Source organism: Pan paniscus, chromosome X (genome assembly GCF_029289425.2).
Source record: "Pan paniscus chromosome X, NHGRI_mPanPan1-v2.0_pri, whole genome shotgun sequence".
NCBI lineage: Eukaryota > Metazoa > Chordata > Mammalia > Primates > Hominidae > Pan > Pan paniscus.
The window spans coordinates 48,149,127-48,171,750 of NC_073272.2; the positions used below are offsets into that span (position 1 = coordinate 48,149,127).

The 22,624-nt window shown below is 42.9% G+C and overlaps 1 protein-coding gene across 7 annotated transcripts in view; it reads right to left on the bottom strand.

Moving 5' to 3' along the window:
- ZNF674 (zinc finger protein 674) overlaps positions 1 to 22,624 on the bottom strand; it is a 48,173-nt gene that overhangs the window by 23,233 nt on the left and 2,316 nt on the right. For 3 of the 7 annotated variants that reach the window (XM_003809679.5, XM_063601683.1, XM_063601684.1), the window contains 3 exons: positions 21,545 to 21,588; positions 8,236 to 8,362; positions 7,788 to 7,898 (listed from right to left, as the gene is read on the bottom strand). In XM_003809679.5, coding sequence (XP_003809727.1) covers positions 7,788 to 7,898; positions 8,236 to 8,362; positions 21,545 to 21,559 — 253 coding nt within the window. In that variant the 5' untranslated portion in view covers positions 21,560 to 21,588. Of the gene's footprint in view, positions 1 to 2,392; positions 2,581 to 7,787; positions 7,899 to 8,235; positions 8,363 to 21,544; positions 21,589 to 22,624 lie in introns of those variants that run through there. The other 4 variants (XM_063601685.1, XM_008961956.5, XM_034950658.3 and 1 more) reach the window with 3 other exon arrangements.

A 22,624-nucleotide genomic window follows, 5' to 3' on the forward strand; every position in this document is an offset into this window, starting at 1 on the left:
AAAGGGTACATTACGATCTCTTTGTATTACTTCTTACAAGTGCATGAGAATGTATAATGATCTCAAAACAAAAAGTTTAAGAAAATATTCAAATGTTCCAAAGAAGAGAGGAATGGGAAAATAGAATAACAACAGTCAGCAAAAGGGGGACAAAGAAGAAAGAAATAATAAAATGGTAGACCTACATCCAACAATATCAATAATTACAAAAACACACCAATTAAAAGGCAGATTGTCAGTTGAGATTAAACACACAAGATTCAACTATATCATGTCTACAAGAAACGCAATTTAAATATAAAGAATCTGTGTTCAACAAGAGACACAAGAAAGACAGTGAAAAGACAATCTAGACTGGGCGCAGTGGCTCACGACTCTAATCCCAGCACTTTGGGAGGCCGAGGTGGGTGTATTGCCTGAGCTCAGGAGTTTGAGACCAGCCTGGGAAACATGGTGAAATCCCATCTCTACTAAAATACAAAAAATTAGCTGGGCATGGTGGTGCATGCCTCTAATCCCAGCTACTTGGGAGACTGAGGCGGAAGAATCGCTTGAGCCCGGGAGGTGGAGGTTGCTCAGGAGGTGGAGGTTGCAGTGAGCCAAGATCACACCACTGCACTCCAGCCTGGGTGACAAAGCAAGACTCTGTCTCAAAAAAAAAAAAAAAAAAAAGACAATCTAACAAAGGGACAGTATGCTTGCAATAAAGCATTAATTAATATGTACTCTACCGAAAATAGTGCCACCAGGCATGGTGTCTCATGCCTGTAATCCTAACACTTTGGGAGACTGAGGCAGGTGGATCGCTTGAGCCCAGGAGTTTGAGACCAGTCTAGGCAACACGGCAAAACCCCATCTCTACAAAAAAATACAAATATTAGCTAGGTGTGGTGGTGCATGCCTGTAGTACCAGCTACTCAGGATGCTGATGAGGAAGTAGGATCACCTGAGCCCAAGGAGGTTGAGGCTGCAGTGAGCCATGATTTCCTGGGCAACAAAGTGAGACACTGTCTCAAAAAAAAGAAAGAAAATAGTACTATGGGCCGGGCGCGGCGGTTCACCCCTGTCATCCCAGTACTTTGGGAGGCCAAGGCGGGGGAGGGGGGAGGTGGATCACCTGAGGCCAGGAGTTCAAGACCAGCCTGGCTGACATGGCAAAACCCCATCTCTACTAAAAATACAAAAATTAGCCGGGTATGGTGGCACATGCCTGCAATCCCAGCTACTCGGGAGGCTGAGGCAGGAGAATTGCTTCAACCCAGGAGGCAGAGGTTGCAGTGAGCTGAGATCTCCCCACTGCACTCTACCCTGGGCGACAGAGCAAGACTCTGTCTCAAAAAAAAAAAAAAAAAAGAAAAGAAAAGAATAGAATAGAAAAGAAAAGAAAAGAGTGCTATGAATAAGTAGGAGGAAGGCACATACCATAAGAAATAAATGAGTTGAAGACTTACGCAGGCACCGTGTAAGATTTACACAAGTCACTCAAGTTCTCTATAAAATATGAAATGAGGATCAATTACATTACTAATCAAGGAAATGAAAGTTTCAATCACAATAAGATACTAATACACACCTACCAGAATGGGAACAAATAAAAGTCTGACAAGCAGAAGTGGCACGGAGGGAGCATCTACAAATGTTTCACAAACCAACAACATTTGGCCTTATCTATAAATTATTCACACCTCCAGAACCCAGACACCACAACCTAGGTATATACATAGGAAAGCTCTCACAGCAAATGTTCCTAGCAAACATGTAAAATAATGGCAGTATTATCATTAACTATATTAGCCTTAAACCGGAAACAACCCAAACACCATCAAGAGAGTAAATACTGGCTGAGTGCAGTGGCTAATACCTGTAATCCCACACTTTAGGAGGCCAAGACAGGAGGACTGCTTGAGGCCAAGAGTTCAAAACCAGCCTAGGTGACATAACGAGACCCCATCTCTATATGAAAAACAAGAATAGCTGAGCACAGTGGCACATGCCTATAGTACTGTCTACTCAGGAGGCTGAGGCAGGAGGATTGCTTAAGCCCAGGAGTTCAAGCCTGCAATGAGCTATGATCACACCACTGCACTCCAGCCTAGGTAGCAGAGTGAGACCCTGTCTCTAAAAAATAAATAAATAATTTAAAAGAGAGAAGAGTAGTTACTTTTAATTGTGTGATACCCAAACTAGAACACTATCCTGCAATGAAAATAAACATCATGGCTGAATCTCACAACTATAGTAGTGAATAAAAGAAATAAGTCACAAAATAATTCATACGGATGATTCTGTTTTTACAAAGCTCAAAAAAGAAAAGTTCAAACTAAACAATATATTGCCTGTGTATACAAATATAGATAGCAGAAGCTCTAACAAAAATCTTAAAAATAATTACCCCCGAATTTGGGATACAGGTTACATCCAGGAGAGAGGTAGGAGGATGCCATCTGGAAGGGGTAGAGTCGTAGTTCTCAACCTGAGTGGTGATTATCCAGGTGTTAGCTATATATTTCTTCTGAAAAGTACGCATGTGTTCTAAATGCTCTTCTGTATGCAAGATATAGTAATCAATAAGGATTTCTTTCTATCTCAAAGAAATAGAAAATGAAAAACACAAAAATAAACACAATCAAAAGCTGGTTCTGTGAAAAGATCAATACAATGGATAAATCTTAAGTCAGACTGATCAAGAAAAAACATACATTATCAATATCAGGAGAACAACATTACAGATCCTACAAATATTAAAAAATAATAAGGAAATCTTATGAAAAAAACTTTATTTTATTTTATTTCTTTATTTTTTTGAGATGAAGTCTCACTCTGTTGCCCAAGCTAGAGTGCAGTGGCACGATCTTGACTCACTGCAACCTCCGCCTCCCGGTTTCAAGTGATTCTCCTGCCTCAGCCTCCTGAGTAGCCGGTACTACAGGCACGTGTCACCATGCCCAGCTAATTTTTGTATTTTTAGTAGAGACAGGGTTTCACTATGTTGGCCAGGCTGGTCTTGAACTCCTGACCTCGAGATCTGCCTGCCTAGGCCTCCCAAAGTGCTGGGATTACAGGCGTAAGCCACCCCACCTGGCCAAAAAAAACTTTATATCAAAAACTTGATAGTTTAGATGAGACAAATTCCTTCAAGGCCACAAACCACCAAAGCTTGCTCAAGAAGAAAAGAGTTATCTGAATATACCTATAATTATAAAAAAACAAATTTGTAGCCGGGTGCAGTAGCTCACACCTGTAATCCCAGCACTTTGAGAAGCCGAGGCTGGTAGATCACCTGACATCAGGAGTCTGAGACCACCCTGGCCAACATGGTGAAACCCTGTCTCTACTAAAAACACAAAAATTAGCCGGGCATGGTGGCGTTTGCCTGTATTCCCAGTTACTCAGGAGGCTGAAGCAAGAGAATTGCTCGAACCAAGAGGTGGAGGTTGTGGTGAGCCGAGATCGCGCCATTGCACTCCAGCCTGGGCGACAAGAGCAAAACTCCATCTCAAAAAAAAAAAAAAAAGAATTTGTAGTTCAAAACTTACCCTCCAAGAAAACTCTAGGCCCAGATGTTTTCACTGATGAAGTCTACAGAACATTTAAGAAATAATGCTAGTCCTATATAAATTTCAGAAAACAGAAGAGGAGGAAACACTTACCAACTCATTTTATGAGGCCAGCATAACCCTGACGTCAAAACCAGACACAAACAGTGTAAGTGAAGAAAACTACAAATGATTATGACACATAAGCATAGATGCAAAATAACAAAATATGAGCAAAAATAAATAGGAGCATATCAAAGGAATGATAGGTCATTATCAAGTGGGGTTTACACAGGTAATGAAAGGCTGGTTCAGTATCTGCAAATTGGCTAGGCATGGTGGCTCACACCTGTAACCCCAGCACTTTGTGAGGCCAAAGCGGGTGGATCACCTGAGGTCAGGGGAGTTCGAGACCAGCCTGACCAACACGGAGAAACCCCGTCTCCATATATATACACACAAAAAAAATTAGCCAGGCATGGTGGCAGGTGCCTGTAATCCCAGGGATGCTGAGGTGGGAGAAACGCTTGAACTTGGGAGGTGGAGGTTGCAGTGAGCTGAGATCGTGCCACTGCACTCCAGCCTGGGCAACAGAGATTCCGTCTCAAAAAGAAAAAAAGAAAAAAAAAAAAAAGAAAAATCTGCAAATTGACTAGGCATGGTAGCTCACACCTGTAATCCCAGCACTTTGGGAGGCTGAGATGGAGGATCACTTGAGGTCAGGAGTTCAAGACCAGTCTGGGCAACACAACAAGACCTCATCTTTACAAAAAATTTAAAAAATAGCTGGGCATGGTGGTACATGCCTGTAGTCCCAGCTACTCTGGAGGCTAAGGCAGGAAGATCACTTCAGCACAGGCGTTCGAGGCTGCAATGAGCTACGACCATACCACTGCACTCCAGCCTTGGGAACAGAACGAGACTCCATCTCTAAATATAATAATAATTAATTAATTTAAAAATAAAGGAGAAGAAGTATGATCATATTCATTGATGCAGAAAAAGCATTTGCAACATTCAGCATCAATTCATGATAAAAATTCAAAAAACTAAGATTAAAAGGAATAATCCTCAAGCATTGTCAGCCCACCAATGGAAAACTCTACAAATAAAAAATTATACTTAATGATGAGAAAGTGAGTACTTTTGCCCTAAAATCAGGAATAAAGCAAAGAAGTCATTCTCACTATGCCTATTCAACACAATACTAAAGATCCTAGCCAGTGAAAAATGGCAAAAAGAGGCCGGGCATGGTGGCTCACACCTGTAATCTCAGCACTTTGGGAGGCCGAGGCAGGCAGATCACTTGAGGCTGGGAGTTCGAGACCAGCCTGATGAACATGGAGAAACCCCATCTCTACTAAAAATACAAAAAAAAAAAAATTAGCTGGGCATGGTGGTGCATGCCTGTAATCCCAGCTACTTGGGAGGCTGAGGCAGAAGAATCGCTTGAACCCAGGAGGCGGAGGTTGTGGTGAGCCAAGATCATACCATTGCACTCCAGCCTGGGCAACAAGAGCGAAACTCCTTCTCAAAAAAAAAAAAAAGAGGGCAAAAAAAGAAGTAAAGGACATCCAGATTGGAAAGGAAGAAATAAAACTGTCTTTATTTACAACTACATGATTGTTTACATAGGAAATGTCAAGCTATCTACAAAAAAGTTACAAGCTATCTACAAAAAAAGTTACAAGTTTTAATATGTAAACTTAGAAAGGTCCCAGGGTACAAGATCAATATACAAAAATCAATGGCATTTCTATAAGATAGTACTGGCCAATGGGAAATTGAAATTAAACAAAATACCACTTATAGTATCTTATAAGAACAAAAAAAGCTGGTATTAATTAAACAAAATGTGAAAGACTTATGCATTCAAAACTACAAAACATTGAGATAAAATTTAAGAAGATCTAAATAGAGATACATGCTATTCATTAATTGGAAGACTCAATATTGTCAGTATATCAATGATCCACAGATTCAGTGTAATCCCATAAAAAAATCCCTGCGGGCTTTTGTGTACAAATTCACAAGCTGATTCTAAGATTTATATAAAAATACCAAGGACCTAGAATAGGCAAAACATTAGGAAAGGAAGAACAAAGTTGGAAAACTCATACTTCCTGATTTGAACACTTAATGTTAGGCTACAGTAATTAAACAGTGTATTAATGATGTATAGACAGACACATCTCTGTTCAACTGTTTGGTTTTTTTTGAGACAGGGTCTTGCTATACCCCAGGCTGGAGTGGCAGTGGCGTGATCACAGCTCACTGCAGCCTCGTCCTCTCGTGCTCAAGCAATCCTCCCACCTCAACCTCCCAAGTAGCGGGGAGTACAAGTGCATGCCATCATGGTTGGCAAATCTTTTAAATATTTTATACACGGGGGCTCACTATGTTGCCTAGGCTAGTCTCAAGCTCCTAGGCTCAACTGATCCTCCCACCTCAGCCTCCCAAAGTGCTTGGATTACAAGTCTGAGTCACTGTGCCCGGCCATTCAAAGGTTATCAGCAACGATGGCAAAGTAAGTCAACAACAACAACAACAACGAAGAGTATTTTCAAAAATGCTGCTGGAAAAATTGGATATACATATGCAAAAAGCCCCCTGACCCTCACCTCATGTCAGATTTACAAACTTAACTCATTCTTTGTCATAGGTCTAAATTTAAGAGCTAAAATTATAAATCTTCTGAAAGAAGGCATAGGAGAAAAATCTCCATTGCTCTGAGTCAGAGATTTGTTTAGGATACAAAAAGCATGAACCATAAAAGAACTTGATAAACTCAGCCTTATCAAAATTAAAAACGTCTACTCTACAAAGCACAGTTAAGAAAAAAAGAAGCCATAATCTGGGAGTACATACTTAAAGGACTTGCATCAAGAATATATAAAGAACCTGCTGGGCGCAGTGGCTCACACCTGTAATCCCAGCCCTCCAGGAGGCCAAGGCGGGTGAATCACCTGAGGTCAGTTCGAGACCAGCCTGGCCAACATGGCAAAACCTCGTCTCTACTAAAAATACAAAAATTAGCTGGGCATGGTGGCGGGTGCCTGTAATCCCAGCTACTCGGGAGGCTGAGGCAGGAGACTTGCTTGAACCCAGGAGGCGAGGTTGCAGTGAGCTGAGATTGCACCACTGCACTCCAGCCTGGGCAACAGAGCAAGACTCCATCTCAAAAAAAAAAAAAAAAGATATATAAAGAACCTTACAATTTAATAGCAAAGAAAAATGGCAAAAGATTACAACAAATACTTCCACAAAGAAGATATAAAGATAGCAAATAAGGGCTCAACAATATTCATCGTTAGAAAAATGCAAAATTAAATCACAATGAGATCCCCCTACACACCTACTAGAAAAAAGGACTAACACTAACAATACCAAGTGCTGGCAAGGATGTGAAACACGTGGAACTCACATACATTGCTAGTGGGAAAAAAAAGTGGTATAGCCATGTTGGAAAACAGTTTAGCAGTGTTTTATAAAGTATTCCAACCTGGGAATAATGTTCTCTCAAGTTTATTTTTGAATAAATAAAGAGATAATATAAAAAACAAGAGTTGGGTGGGAGGAAGGTACTGAAAACAGGAGGAATCTGAAAACAGGTGGTATCAAGTCAGATTTGTAAGAGTCTGGGAAGGAATACAAAGAGAAAATAGAAAACAGTGTGAGGTTTACAGTGTTTACCACAAAATAAGAGCAGGCAAGAACATGGTGGGTACCAGGCTGGGTAGAGTAAAGGTCACCAGCAAAGCTTTGTTGCCTATACCAACTCCAAAAAATAATGTATGATAATTTCCTTGAGTCTAAAAAAAAAAAGACTCCAACTTTCAGCCTGAAAGGGCCCACAGTATGCCCAATAAAGAGGAAATGCTGACATTTGCATCTAGTCTGGTAAAAATACATAAGCACAAGAAGGGAGAAAAAGTTCTAAAAGCTTCCAGAAAGGACAGGGTGAGAGGAATGAGAAGGGGCTTGGCACTTCTCACTAACAAGCCAGGAGGCTGGAAGGTAGAAATGGGATCTCAGAACAAGAGTGGCCACAATCTATGTGAATGCCAAGCAAAGAACACAGAGACTGTAACCGGCGGCCAGGCAGAAGCCTCATTTGGACATGACGACAGTTCCGCTCATCAGAGCCTAGGCATGTCCACAAGTCCGAGGCTCTGAGAAGGGCTCCTGAGCACATCCCAGAGGCCAAGCTCTCACCAACCAACCTGGTCCCTTTTCCCTGGCCTGACTCACCTGACCTGTCCTCACCTGCACAGGTCCGTACCGGGGTCCCTCCATCTGCCATCCAGGACTCTTCACCTGGTCCCAACCTGAAGATCACATCTGGCTTCCCAACTAGATGCCCTGTTTAGGGGACATGACATAGGACTTTGTTATTAATGCTAAGGAATTCCAGAACCTAGGCCCACCCCTGCAGGCTGAAGGTGGCACGGCCTCGGTGATGGCCCCATGCACACAGCTATCTGCCCCTCAGTACAGAACATTCACATAGCAAGCAAGGGCACCAATATGCTCTCCAGTGTCCAAAGGAGACTACGAATACTACACAGTGGGCAGTAACCCAAACTCACTGAGGGTGGTAACCCACACTCATTGTTCCTAGGCCCCAGAGCTTGGAGCAGCTGAGAAAGAAACACAGTACTGGAGGCATTCTGCATCACCCTGTGGCGCGGTCCCTCACCCACGGACACCAGGTGGCTGTAGTTCTCAAGCATGACATCCCTGTAGAGGTTCTTCTGGGCAGAGTCCAGTTGCTGCCACTCCTCCAGGGTGAAGTCCACAAACACGTCCTTGAAGGTCAATGATTTCTGTAACGGCACATTCCTCTTTAGCACCCCAGGACCAGCCTGGGGCACTGGGACATGGCACCTCACACACATGGAGGGCTTACTCTGTGCCCTTTGAAGTTCTTTACATGTACTAAAGATTTCAGTCTTCGCCGCCACCCTAGAAGGAACTTGACAGATGAAGAGTGTGAGGCACACAGAGCCTAAATAACCAGCCCAGGTCACACAGCCAGGAATGAGGGATTCGAATCCATGCAGTCTGGCTCCCGCATCCACGCTGGCCTTTCTTTATATAACTGTTCTTATGCCAGTCACTAGTCAGTTTGGCATAGTATATTACATAGAGTATATGACTAAAATCATTTTGAACTTTATAGGAGAAAGAGATAGAGTATGAGAAATATCTTACCCTGGAAATTCATTCATTCAACACATGTTTACTGAATAGAGGCCAGGCTGGTAAGTCCTGTGACATAAAGATTGATACAAAATGACACTTTGGCCGGGCGTGATGGCTCACGCCTGTAATCCCAGCACTTTGGGAGGCCTAGGCGGGCGGATCACAAGGTCAGGAGTTCAAGACCAGCCTGGCCAATATGGTAAAACCCCATCTCTACTAAAAATACAAAAAATAGCTGGGCATGGTGGCGGGCCCGTGTAATCCCAGCTACTCGGGAGGCTGGCGTAGGAGAATCGTTTGAACCCAGGAGGCGGAGGATGCAGTGAGCCAAGATCACGCCATTGCACTCCAGCCTGGGCAACAGGGCGAGACTCCATCTCAAAAAAAAAAAAAAAAGACACCTCTTAAACTCAAGGAGCTTCAGTTTAGTGGAGGGAGAAAAGCGACACTTAGACACTCATAGAAGAAACAGAGGCAGCGAGGAAGCCTGCCTCACGGGGACAGTGACAGATGTAGGACGGGGTCCAGGTTGTCCACAAAGGAAGAAGTCAATTCTGCTTAGCGCTGACAGAGCAGGCCTTGCAGGGGACACAGAGCTACAACAAACAGTTCTAAACATAGCTAATCAATCATGACAAACCGTTCTAACCTTCACTCATCAATCATGAAACAAAGAACAGGAAGCCAGAGGTCTGTGGCCTGGGCAGCTGACTGAAGCAAAAGGGGAAAGGTCTGTGCTTGGCCTTGTCACCACCAAACAAGAACTCACTTCTACAAGCGCCCCAATTCCTTGCAAAGACTAATAACCCGCCTGTTTCTGCTCCAGATCCCATCCTGTCACGCCCACACTGGGTGGCCTTCAATTCAAGCCACTCGCTGCACCCATAAGGCCCAAATCAGCCACAGTGGCACCAGTTTACCCAGCTGTGCAGAAGGAGAGGGGCAGGAAAGCCAGCGTGCCAGAGGGTGGGGACAGGCAGGCTTCTCCAGCAGGAGGGCTTCTCAGAGCAATCCAGGAGCTGTTAGCCCAATCTGCCCCTCCCTCGTGATAGCTCCGGTGCTGGGGAACAAAACCACACTGCTGAGTGCTAGGATGATGTTGCTTGGAAGCCCTAACCTGTTCCATAGACCAGTATCTCTTGTAATGGTCCCAGTGGCATGGCTTCGAGGATCCCAGCAAAAGATGGGCCCAGTTACATATCACTGAGTGGCAATGTGCTCAGAAAACCCCAATCCATGGCTTCCTACCAGCCAGTCATAGTTTACTCAGTCCTCCAGTCCAGATGCAGTTTGTTTACCAATCCAGAGTCAACTTTATCTGGAGTAATGTCACCTGGTTTGATATTGTGAAATATATATTTGGTTTTTGTCCTGTCTCCTGGCAAGAAGCTCCTGCAACCCTTGGAATAGCCTCTGAAGTGATCAAAGTATCTTTTATATGCTAATGAGATGACTGTTAGCTGGCTGCCCCTAGGTAGCTTCTGGATGGAAGCTGGTCACCAGAAAACCACACAGGATTAGAAGGTTGGGAATTTCATCTCCATCCTCAAAACTCCTGGGAGGGGAGAGGAGATGAAGGTTGAGTTGATCACCAAGGGCCAATGATGATCATGCCTCTGTGATGAAGCCTCCGAAAAACCCCACTGTGGCTGGGTGTGGTGGCTGGCTCCTGTGATCCCAGCACTAAGGGTGGCTGAGAAGGGAGGATCACTTGAGGCCAGGAGGTTGGGCCTGCAGTGAGCCAAGACTGCACCACTGTTCTCCAGCCTGGGGGACAGAGCAAGACCTTGTTTCTCAAAAACAACAATAACGACAACAACCAAAGGGCTGGGTGGGTTCAGACAGCTTCCACACAGCTGAACACTTGGTGGTTCCTGGATGGTAGTGAGTCCAGAGAGGGCATGAAAGGTCCGTGGACCTTCCCACATCCCTTGCCCTATGCATCTCTTCCATCTGGTGGTTCATCTGTATCTTCTGTAATATCCTTTATAACAAACAGGGGAAATTCAGTTTCCGTTAGTTCTGTGACTCACTCTAGCAAATTAATCAAACACCAGGAGGGAGTCAAGGGAACCCCTGATTTGTGTCCCATCAATCAGATGTATAGATGATACCCTACTCGAGACTGGCATCTCAGGTGGGGGTAGTCTTGTGGGACTAAGCCTCAACCTGTGGGAGCTGACGCTAACTCCAGGTAGATGGTGTCAGAATGGAATTGACTTAGAGGAGACCCAGCTGGTGTCCACTGGAGAACAACTTGGTATTTGGGTAAACAGCCTGGGGCCTGGGATTACATCTCGTGTCAGGAGTGTTGTGTCAAGTGAGAGTAGACAGTAGGAAAAACTTGGGTTTCCTTCTTTATCTCTCAGACCCAGTAAAACAGCCATCATTCCATTGTCACGTTTCTAGTCACACAGAGCTAAATATGACAATGATGATGAAAGTTAATAACCACTAACAGATCCTCTGAGTAGAGTGTCAGAGGTTACTTCATAAAAATGATACTGCCTGTGCACATGTACCCTAGAACTTAAAGTATAATAAAAAATAATAAAATAAAATAAAATAAATTAAAAAAAATAAAACATATGTATGTGGCGAGGCGCGGTGGCTCACGCCTGTGATCCCAGCACTTTGGGAAGCCGAGGCAGGCGAATCACGAGGTCAGGAGTTCGAGACCAGCCTGGCCAACATGATGAAACTCCGTCTTTACTAAAAATACAAAAATTAGCCAGGCGTGGTGGCGGGCGCCTGTAATCCCAGCTACTCAGGAGGCTGAGGCAGGGGAATCGCTTGAAACCAGAAGGTGGAGGTTGCAGTGATGAGCCGAGATCACGCCACTGCACTCCAGCCTGGGCAACAAGAGCAAAACTCCATCTCAAAAAAACAAAAAACAAAACAAAACAAAGTATGTATGTGACTCTCTTAACAACTAAACCTCCTCTATTAGGAATCTTACTACTGTGTTACTTCATCTCAAATCTTTTAATAGTCTCCTGGTGACTTTGAGAAGTATCATGCAGAAAACCTCTGCATTTTCACTCCACTTTGAAACTGGTCATGTCTTGGGAACTGACTCATTCTACTAATCATATAGCAAAGAGAAAAAACATAGTTCTTACTTTAAAACATGAGCAATTCATTGTGTCACACATCTTTGTGTTTTGGTAAATTCATCATTAGAGAGAGAGAAAAAACATCAATGGAGTTTAAACCCTTTGTCTCGTTAAGTTGCAAAAAAAATTATTGGACTAAATAAACCATGCAGTGTCAAGTTCAAAAAAGAGTGATACTGCCTTTACAAAAATAATAAGAGTGAGAAAATTATGACATTGAAAGAGATCTGATCTAACCAACCCCTATCTTGCCTTTAACCTCCAAATTGCCCTTAATCATTCCTCGGCCTGGCCCAAGCAAACTTTGAGAGACATTTGTTTTATAGTTTAAAAGATAATAGACCACAGGTGTCCAATCTTTCGGCTTTCCTGGGCCATATTGGAAGAATTGTCTTGGGCCACATATAAAATACACCAACACTAAAGATAGCCGATGAGCTAAAAAATAAAAATCACAAAAAAAGTCACAATAAGTCTCATAATGTTTTAAGAAAGTTTACAAATTTGTATTGGGCCGCATTCAAAGCCATCCTGGGCCGCATGTGGCTCATGGGCTGTGGGTTGGACAAGCTTATAATAGCCTTCTGCAAAACTCAACCACCTTTGTAAAGCTGAGAGGCCACAAGGTTAGGAGGATATGAGGAGGCTAAAATCTGCTAACATGTAGACATAAAAGATTTCCAGCTATTATTCCGGAGGTCACAAGATTTGGAACTCCCCGATTACTCCCGCAGATAATATCACCATTATAGAACCTAAGATTGGCCTTTTGAGGCATTTTTTCAAGTTTTTGCATTTCTGACAACCAGTGGCTCCACCAGGACTGGCCAACCTCCACCAACCGGTCCTATGGCCCCACCCAGAAGCTGAATCCATGGCCTACCAAACTATCCTTGAAAAACCCTACCCTCCAAATTTTCGGAGATTGATTTGAGTAATAACTCCATCTCCCATGTGGCATGGCCAGACTTACATCAATTAAACTCTTTATTGCAATGCCGTGGTCTCAGTGAATTGGTTTTGACTGTGCAGTGGGTGGGAATAACCCATTGGCTGGTTACAGCAAAAATAAATCAGCCAGACACGGTGGCTCACACCTGAAATCCCAGCACTTTGGGAGTCCGAGGCGAGTGGATCACTTGAGGTCAGGAGTTCGAGACCAGCCTGGCCAACATGGTGAAACCCTGTCTCTACTAAAAATACAAAAATTAGCCAGGTGTGGTGGTGCACGCCTATAATCCCAGCTACTCGGGAGGCTGAGGCAGGAGAATCACCTATAATCCCAGCTACTCAGGAGGCTGAGGCAGGAGAATCACTTGTACCCGGGAGGTGGAGGTTGCAGTGAGCTGAGATCATGCCACTGCACTCCAGTCCTCCAGCCTGGGTGATAGAGTGAGACACTGTCTCAAAAAAAAAAAAAAAAAAAAATATATATATATATATATATATTTACACACACATAAAATCTATGCAGAAAAGATGACATTAGGAAAATCTGGTGGATTAGTCCGTTCTCATGCTGTTGATAAAGACATACCTGAGACTGGCTAATTTATAAAGGAAAGAGGTTTAATTGACTCAGTTCAGCATGGCTGGGGAGGCCTCAGAAAATTTACACTCATGGCGGAAGGTGAAGGGGAAGCAAGACACCTTCTTTACAAGGTGGCAGGAAGGAGATGTGCAAGCAGGGGAAATGCCAGAAGCTTATAAAACCATCAGCTCTCATGAGACTCACTTATTATCATGAGAACAGCATGGGGGAAACCGCCCCCATGACCCATTACCTTCACCTGGTCCCGCCCTTGACACGTGGGGATTACAATTCAAGATGAGATTTTGGGTGGGGACACAGCCAAACCATATCTTCTGGCTAGGTATTTATGGAGGAAAATAACTCAATAAAACTGAATTACCCATCTCACTCTGAACCCTCAAATAAATTACACAGGGATGAGATAGGTCTCCCTCTGTCATCCAGGCCGGAGTGCAGTGGTGAGATTATGGCTCACTGCAGCCTCAACCTCCCGGGCTCAAGCGATCCTCCTGAACTCAAGTGATCCTCCTGCCTCAGCCCCCCAAAGTATCTGGGACTCCAGGCACACGCCACCTCACCCAGCTAATTTTTGTATTTTTTGTAGAAACGAGATTTCACCATATTGCCAGGCTGGTCTCGAACTTCTGAGCTCAAATGATCCACCCGTGTCAGCTTCCCAAATTGCTGGAATTACTGGTGTGAGCCACCGCACCCAGCCTTAGAGATTTAAATGTGTACAAGATAACCATAAAATAGATCAAAGTTTTTAAAATTTTATAGTGGCTAAAAGCCTTTCTTTTCTGTGTTTTTTTTTTCGAGACAGTCTCACTCTGTTGCCCAGGCTGGAGTGCAGTGGTGTGATCTCAGCTCACTGCAACCTCTGCCTCCTGGGTTCGAGTGATTTTCCTGCCTCAGCCTCCCAAGTAGCTGGGACTACAGGCACCCGCCACCATACCCAACTAATTTTTGTATTTTTAGTAGAGACGGTGTTTCACCATGTTGGCCAGGCTGGTCTCGAACTCCTAACCTCAAGTGATCCACCAACCTCAGCCTCCCAAAGTGCTGGGATTACAGGCGTGAGCCACCACTTCCAGCCGGCTAAAAGCCTTTCTAAGCAATCCCCAAATTCAGAAGACATACAGTCACGGACTGATCAACATGACTGCCTAGACATTAGAAATTTCTAAATAGCAGAATGAATTTTTTTTCTTTTTTTTTGGAGACAGGGTTTTGCTCTTGTTGCCCAGGCTGGAATGCAGTGGCATGCTCACAGATCACTGCAGCCTCGACCTCCTGGGCTCAAGCGATCCTCCCACCTCAGCTTCCCTCGTAGCTGGAACTATAGGCACGCACCACCACGTCCAGCTAATTTTTGTATTTTTTGTAGAGACAAGGTTTTGCCATGTTGCCCAGGCTAGTCTCAAATTCCCGAGCTTAAGCAATTCTCCTGCCTCAGCCTTCCAAGTGCTGAGGTTACAGGCATGAGCCACAGCACTTGGCCAAAAATTATATTATGAAACATCAATATCAAAGTGAGAAAAGTATTTGAAATATACAAAACAATGGGCTAATTTCCTTTATACACTAAAATTCTAACAAATCATTATGAAAAAGACCACAACCTAACATATAACTGAATGAATATAAAATAAATATATAACTTACTATGTATCCCTTTCATATTCTTAAACACTAAAAAGGTTAATAATACTTAGTACAGTCAAGTATGTAGAAAAAACACCAAAGAAGTTATAAACTATTTACAGCATTTTTGGGAGGAATAATTGGTTAATATATATCAAATTTTACATTGCAAATACCGTTTAACAAAGCAATGACCTTTCTAGGATTTTACCCTATACCTTTAACACATCAGTAAGAAGAGACAGCCCAACAGTATGAATAAAATGCTCATAGCAACAGAAATGTTAGAGGCCTAGAAACACAAAAAGATTATAAACCTCACTAAAATTCACATATATGCTCATTAAACAATAAGATATTGTCTTTTATCCATAAGAGTCACTGCTGATGAAGAGTATTAGAAATTAAATACTCTCATATAAAGGCTGATTGATACATAATTTGGCTATACCTATTAAAGGTATTTGTTTCTTACTTTAACCAGCAGTTGCATTTACAGGACTCTATTCTAGTGAAATATTTATGTGTACTTAAGGATGTCCAAGGCAGTCCTATTCGTATTAACAAAAAGTAGAAGAAAGCTCTAAAAGGTCTGGCACAGTGGCTCACACCTGTAATCTCAGCACTTTGGGAGGCCAAGGCAGGTGGATCGCTTGAGCTCAGGAGTTTGAAACCAGCCTGGGCAACATGGTGAAACCCCATCTCTACAAAAATAAAAAAGGGCTAGGCGCAGTGGCTCACTCCTATAATCCCAGCACTTTGGGAGGCTGAGGCAGGCGGATCACGAGGTCAAGAGATCGAGACCATCCTGGCCAACATGGTGAAACCCTGTCTCTACTAAGAATACAAAAATTAGCTGGGCATGGTGGCACGCACCTGTAGTCCCAGCTACTCAGGAGGATGAGGCAGGAGAATCGCTTGAACCTAGGAGGCAGAGGTTGCAGTGAGCTGAGATCGTGCCATTGCACTCCAGCCTGGCAACAGCAAGACTCCGTCTCAAAAAAAAAAAAAAAAAAAAGTTAGACGGGCATGGTGGTTTGTGCCTGTAGTCCCAGCTACTCAGGAAGCTGAAGTGGAAGAACTGCATGAGCCCAGGAGGCTGAGGTTGCAGTGAACCAAGATCATGCCACTGCACTTCAGCCTGGGCAACAGAGTGAGACTGTCTCAAAAAAAAAAAAAAAAAAAAAAAGGAAAAAGAAAAAAATAAAAGAAAAAGAAAGAAAACCCAAATGTCCTGTGTTCCTGGGAACCCCAAAATGGTAGAACAACAGCTGTATTACCAGGTGACATTGCTTATGAGAAAAATGACCCCTGATTGGTAAATAATCTGCATGTGGACTAGGACTAGAGCGTAGTTAAATAAATTGCTCCATCTATACTCTGGAACTGTCATGATAAAAATTGACTCACACAGGACGGGTGTGGTGGCTCACGCCTGTAATCCTAGGACTTTGGGAGGCCGAGGCAGGTGGATCAACTGAGGTCAGGAGTTTGAGACCAGCCTGGCCAACATGGCAAAACCCCATCTCTACTAAAAATACAAAAATTAGCTGGGCGTGGTGGCGTGAGCCTGTAATCCCAGCTATCAGGAGGCTGAGAAAGGAGAATCTCTTGAACTCGGGAGGTGGAGGTTGCAGTGATCCGAGATCGCACCACTGTACTCCAGCCTGTAGAGCAAGATTCTGTCTCAAAAAAAAAAAAAAAAAAAATTGACTCACACATAAGGATGCCTGGGATACTTTTGTCTAAATGAAAAAAAAAAAGCAAATTTCAGAAAAGCACAGTAGGAGCATATTTTCATTAAAAACAACCCATGCAAAATGTTGTGGTTTTGTATATATATAAAACAAAAAAATTCTGAAAGGCACAACAGTAGAAGGGCTGAGACTGGGTTCATTTGTTGGAATGCAACAGAAAGGGAGGAATGAAAATTGACCCTGTTTTCCTGGCTTGAAAACTGGAAAAAGTAAATATCCTTTCAAATGGCATCATATTTTTTTCTCATAAATTGCCCGCCTTATATTTTTGACTCCTTTCTACCACATTTTTTTTTAATCATTGTTCATATTACATACATAAATCCTCTGTGTATTATATGCATTGCAGGTATTTTCTCTCAGCTTCAAATATGTCTTCTGACTCTACAGGTTTTAACATTTTAATACAGTCTAATCTGACAATATTTCCCTTTATGATTTCTGGGTTTTCCATCTTCATTAAAAATGTTTCTTGCAGGGCCAGGCGTGGTGGCTCACGCCTGTAATCCCAGCACTTTGGGAGATTGAGGCAGGCAGTTCAGTTGAGGTCAGGAATTCAAGATCGGCCTGGCCAACAGGGTGAAACCCCGTCTCTACTAAAAATACAAAAATTAGCCAGGTATGGTGGCACATACCTGTAGTCTGAGCTACCTGGGAGGCTGAGGTGGGAGAACTGCTTGAACCCGGGAGGCGGAGGTTGCAGTGAGCCGAGATCGTGCCACTGCACTCCAGCCTGGGCCACAGAGGGAGACTCTATCTCAAAAAAAAAAAAGTTTCTTGCACTGCATAAAGTTATCCATATATCCTCCTAAATTTTTACCCAATTTTTCAAATATATATTTAGGTCTACAACCAATCTAGAATTCACTTTTATATGATATAGAAGAGTCTTTGTTTCCATACAGATACTCAACTGTGCCACCATCATTCAGTAACCACTTTTTCCACGTAACTGAAATACCATTTTTATAATCTTGACTCACAGAATCCTATATAAGCAATAAAAGAAATCTAGAAGTCACAAAAGATTGTGAAATTAGACCACATTAACAAAATGTAAGTGTCCACTCCCCAAAATTAATAAGACAAGTCAAAGCAAATGAAGTATGAAAAAACATTTGCAACATATATGATAGAGATCTTATTTACTTGAGTTAACATAAAGGGCTACCATCCAGCAATCAAATTAATTCCACACCCAAGAGAAAAGGAGGCAAATGACTAGAATAAATAATTGAAATAAGGAAGTACAAATGGTGGTTAAAAAAAATGAAAAGAAGACTGGGCACAGTGGCTCACACCTGTAATCTCACCATACTGGAAGGTGAGGGTAGGAGAATTGCTTGAATTCAGGCATTGGAGAACAACCTGGCCAACACAGTAAGACTCCAGCTGTACAAAAAATTGAAAAATTAGCCAGGTGTGGTGGCATGTACCTGTATTCCTGGCTACTTGGGAGGCTGAGGTGGGAGGATTGCTTGAGCCTGGGAGGTTGAGGCTGCAGTGAGCCATGATCACACCACTGCACTCCAGCCTGGGCAACACAGCAAGACTCTGTCTCAAAAAACAAATAGCCCAGTGCAATGGCTCCCACCTGTAATCCCAGCACTTTGGGAGACCAAGACAGGTAGATCACTTGAGCTCAGGAGTTAGAGACCAGCCTGGGCAACATGGCAAAATCCTATCTCTACAAAAAATACAAAAATTAGCCAGGTGTGGTGGCACACGCCTGTGGTCCCAGCTATTCAGGAGGCTGAGGCAGGAGGATCACCTGAGCCTAGGAGGTCGAAGCTGCAGTGAGCTGTGATTGTGCCACCATACTGTAGCCTGGGTGACAGACTGAGACCCTGTCTCCAAAAAACAAACAAACAAAAAATATGAAAAGACACTAATTTCAGGAAATGTGAATTAAAATGCACCATTCTTATATGCTGCATCATGGCAAAAATCAAAGCATTGGATAATGCACTGTGATTGCCCACTTACGTGAAAAGGCATATACTGCCGCTAGGAGTACACATCAGTGTATTCTATTTGGAGGGCAAATTGACAGTTCTGAATCAAAATTCATGATGCACATGAATCTGACCTAGAAATCTCACATCTGACATACTCACATGCAGGCAACGGAATGTACTGTACATTGCTATGCTGTTTATAGCAGCAAAAGACTAGAAATATCCTAAATGTTCATCACTAGGAGAAAGGTAAATGAATATTGGTGTTCCCATGCAATGAAATACCAAGCAGTTGCTTTTGCAAACAAGGTAGACCACTGGTTTTAAACATTGGATAATTCTCTCCCCTAGGGGATATTTGGCAATGACTACAGATACTTTGGTTGCCAAAACTTGGGGAGGGATTCTACTGGCACCTAGTAGAGATAGAGGCTAGGGACCCTGCTACACATACAATGCACAAGAAAGCAGCCACAACAAATAATGATCAGAACCATAATGACAATAGTGCCGCAGTAAGAAACCCTAGGGACAACTAAATACAAGTAAAGTGGAATGATCATGAAGACAAGACCAAAAGGACCAGAATGAGCTCTAATTTGTTAGAGAAAAAGCGTGTCAGAGCGAGAACTAGCACACACAGGAGTGAGCAGACAAAGAGATTCATACATCCTGGCCGGGTGCGGGGGCTCACGCCTGTAATCCCAGTACTTTGGGAGGCTGAGGCGGGCGGATCACGAGGTCAGGAGATCGAGACCGTCCTGGATAACATGGTGAAACCCCGTCTCTACTAAAAATACAAAAAATTAGCCGGGCGTGGTTGCAGGCGCCTGTAGTCCCAGCTACTCGGGAGGCTGAGGCAGGAGAATGGCGGGAACCCAGGAGGCGGAGCTTGCAGTGAGCCGAGATTTTGCCACTGCACTCCAGCCTGGGCGACAGAGCGAGATTCTGTCTCAAAAAAAAAAAAAAAAAAAAAAAAAGAAAGATTCATACATCCAGACAGATAAGCATACATATTCTCTGAAAGACTGTACCAAAAAATGAAGGAATCTTGAGGATGGGAGAATTATTTTTTGCCTTTTCTTGAACAAAACTTTCATTTGAATTTTTACTATGTGTATGCATTACTTTTAAATGTTCAATTTTTTAATGCTCTATTCAGAATATTTTTACATTTTGACATCCATGTTCTTAAGGGAAACTGGTCTATAATTTTCTTTTTTGTAGTATCCTCTTCAAATTTCAGGTTAAGTGGCTTCACAAAATGAACTGGGTACCTTTTCATCTTTAATAGCCTGGAAAAATGGAACGCAGAAATTATCTAATCTTTACATTTAGTGAAAGGAGTAATTATGAAGGATTTCGGAGGGCAAATTTAAGTCTCACTACCTTTTAGTCAAAACCCGACTTCCAGGTATAACCTCCATAAACACTGGTACTACAGAGCAAGTAGATACAGAGAAAATTGTTCATGAGGTACTGTATACAATAGTAAAAAGAAATTAGGCCAGGTGCAGTGGCTCATGCCTGTAATCCCAGCACTTTGGGAGGACGAGGTGGGTAGATCACCTGAGGTCAGGAGTTCGAGACCAGCCTGGCCAACATGGTGAAGCCCCATCTCTACTAAAAATACAAATATTAGCCGGGCGTGGTGGCACGTGCACGTAATCCCAGCTACTTGGAAGGCTGAGATAGGAGAATCGCTTGAACCTGGGAGGCAGAGGTTGCAGTGAGCCGAGATCACGCCACTGCACCGCAGCCTGGGCGACAAGAGCAAAACTCCATTTAAAAAAAAAAAAAAGGCCAGGCACGGTGGCTCACACCTGTAATCCCAGCACTTTGGGAGGCTGAGGTGGACAGATCACCTGAGGTCGGGAGTTCGAGACCAGCCTGACCAACATGGAGAAACCTCATCTCTAGTAAAAATACAAAATTGGCTGGGCATGGTGGCACATGCCTGTAATCCCAGGTACTCGGTTGGCTGAGGCAGGAGAATCGCTTGAACCTGGAAGGCGGAGGTTGCAGTGAGCCGAGATCGCACCATTGCACTCTAGCCTGGGCAACAAGAGTGAAACTCCGTCACAAAAAAAAAAAAAAAAAAGAAAAAGAAATTAAAAACCTAAATATCTGTGAATAGAAAAATAGTTACATGATACATCCATACTATGAAATAGGAATTAAAACAATCTTTATATATTGACAAAGAACACCACCCAGGATATAATCAGGTTCAGAAAGCAAGATGGGTATGGGAATATGATGCCATTTGTGTAAAAGCATAAAAAATATATATACGTGTATGTTTTTAGTTCATTAAACTGACATAAATGCATCTACCCCACAGTTTCACCCAACTGTTAACAGTGGACATCTCTAAGGAGGAACGTGGTACTGGGGGGAGAAGAAATAGAAACTATTGGCTACTAGTTTCTTCTATGTACATTAAAACATTATACACAAACTTATTCTCTTAAACACAGTAAAAAAGACCAAGCGATCTAGAAGTGAAGAAAGAGGAAAAAGCAAGGTGAATCTATGTATTTAAACAATTCTTCTCTGAGAAGAAGAAGAAAAGATGAGGTACAGTTTCTGGAAGAACAAGTAGAGAGAGGTATCTTTTTGTTTTTCCTCTCTCCTGGTGAGGGGAAGGATTAGAGAAACCAGAGGCTGAGGACAAGTTGAACAGAAAACAGCCAGAGAAGAGGGGATAATTGGTATTTTCAAGTTTATTATATAGATTCCAAACTTTGCCTCAATTTCACTGGAAAAAAAGTAGGGGTACATTAGAACTCACCTGGGACATGGCCATCTTGTTGTGCTCCTGCAAAGGATGGAGATCTACAAATACAGAATTAGAAGGGTTGAGTTCAGTGGGTATAGACATAAGATCATCATCACCACCCTAATAATAATTACCTTTGCACCCTGGGAAGAATCATCTAAAAATAAGGCCTGGTAGCTTCAGCCTATTCCATGGGACGCTACTAAGATCATGTGGGTTTTGCACATGAAACTTTGTCTCCCTTACTGGACAGATGTATGACTTGTGTCCAAAGCCATCTACATGTCAGAAACCAGTAACAACTTAACATCTCCTTTATCTCAAGAGTTCTATTCCTAGCACAAAGATGCAAAATGTTCACTATTGTCATTTCCACTATGAAAAATCTGCCTATAATCCCTGCATGCGGGGGGCGCTGAAGGAGGATTGATTGAGGCCAGGAGTTCAAGACCAGCCTAGACAATATAGCAAGGCCTTGTCTCTACAAAACCGAAAATTTAAAAAATTAGCTGGCGTGGTGGTGCATGCCTGTAGTCCCAGCTACTCAAAAGGCTGAGATGGGAGGGTCTCTTGAGCCCAGGAGTGCGAGGTTAGTGAGCCATGATCACGTCCCTGCACTCCAGCCTGTGTGACAACGTCAGAGCCTGGCTCAAAAATAAACAAAAAAATAAAAAAATCTTCGAAGCAACTAAATGTGCAGCAAAGGGGACTTAGTAAAAAAATATGACACGTGCAAAACAAGCATACTACACAGGCTTTAAAGATGGTTTCTGAACTTTGTTTTCAGTTCCTGGGTGTTTAAAGGGAGGTTCCAACAAAGCAACTGCAGTGTAATCTCATTTTTGTTAAGCAATATGTACAAATATGAAGTCTCAAACAGTATTTATTCTTTTTTTTGTTTTTTTTTTGAGATGCAGTTTTGCTCTTGTTGCCCAGGCTGGAGTGCAGTGGCATGATCTCAGCTCACTGCAACCTCCACCTCCCGGGTTCAAGCGATTCTCCTGCCTCAGCATCCCAAGTAGCTGGAATTATAGGCATGCACCAACATGCCCAGCTAATTATTTTTGTATTTTTAGTAGAGACGGGGTTTCA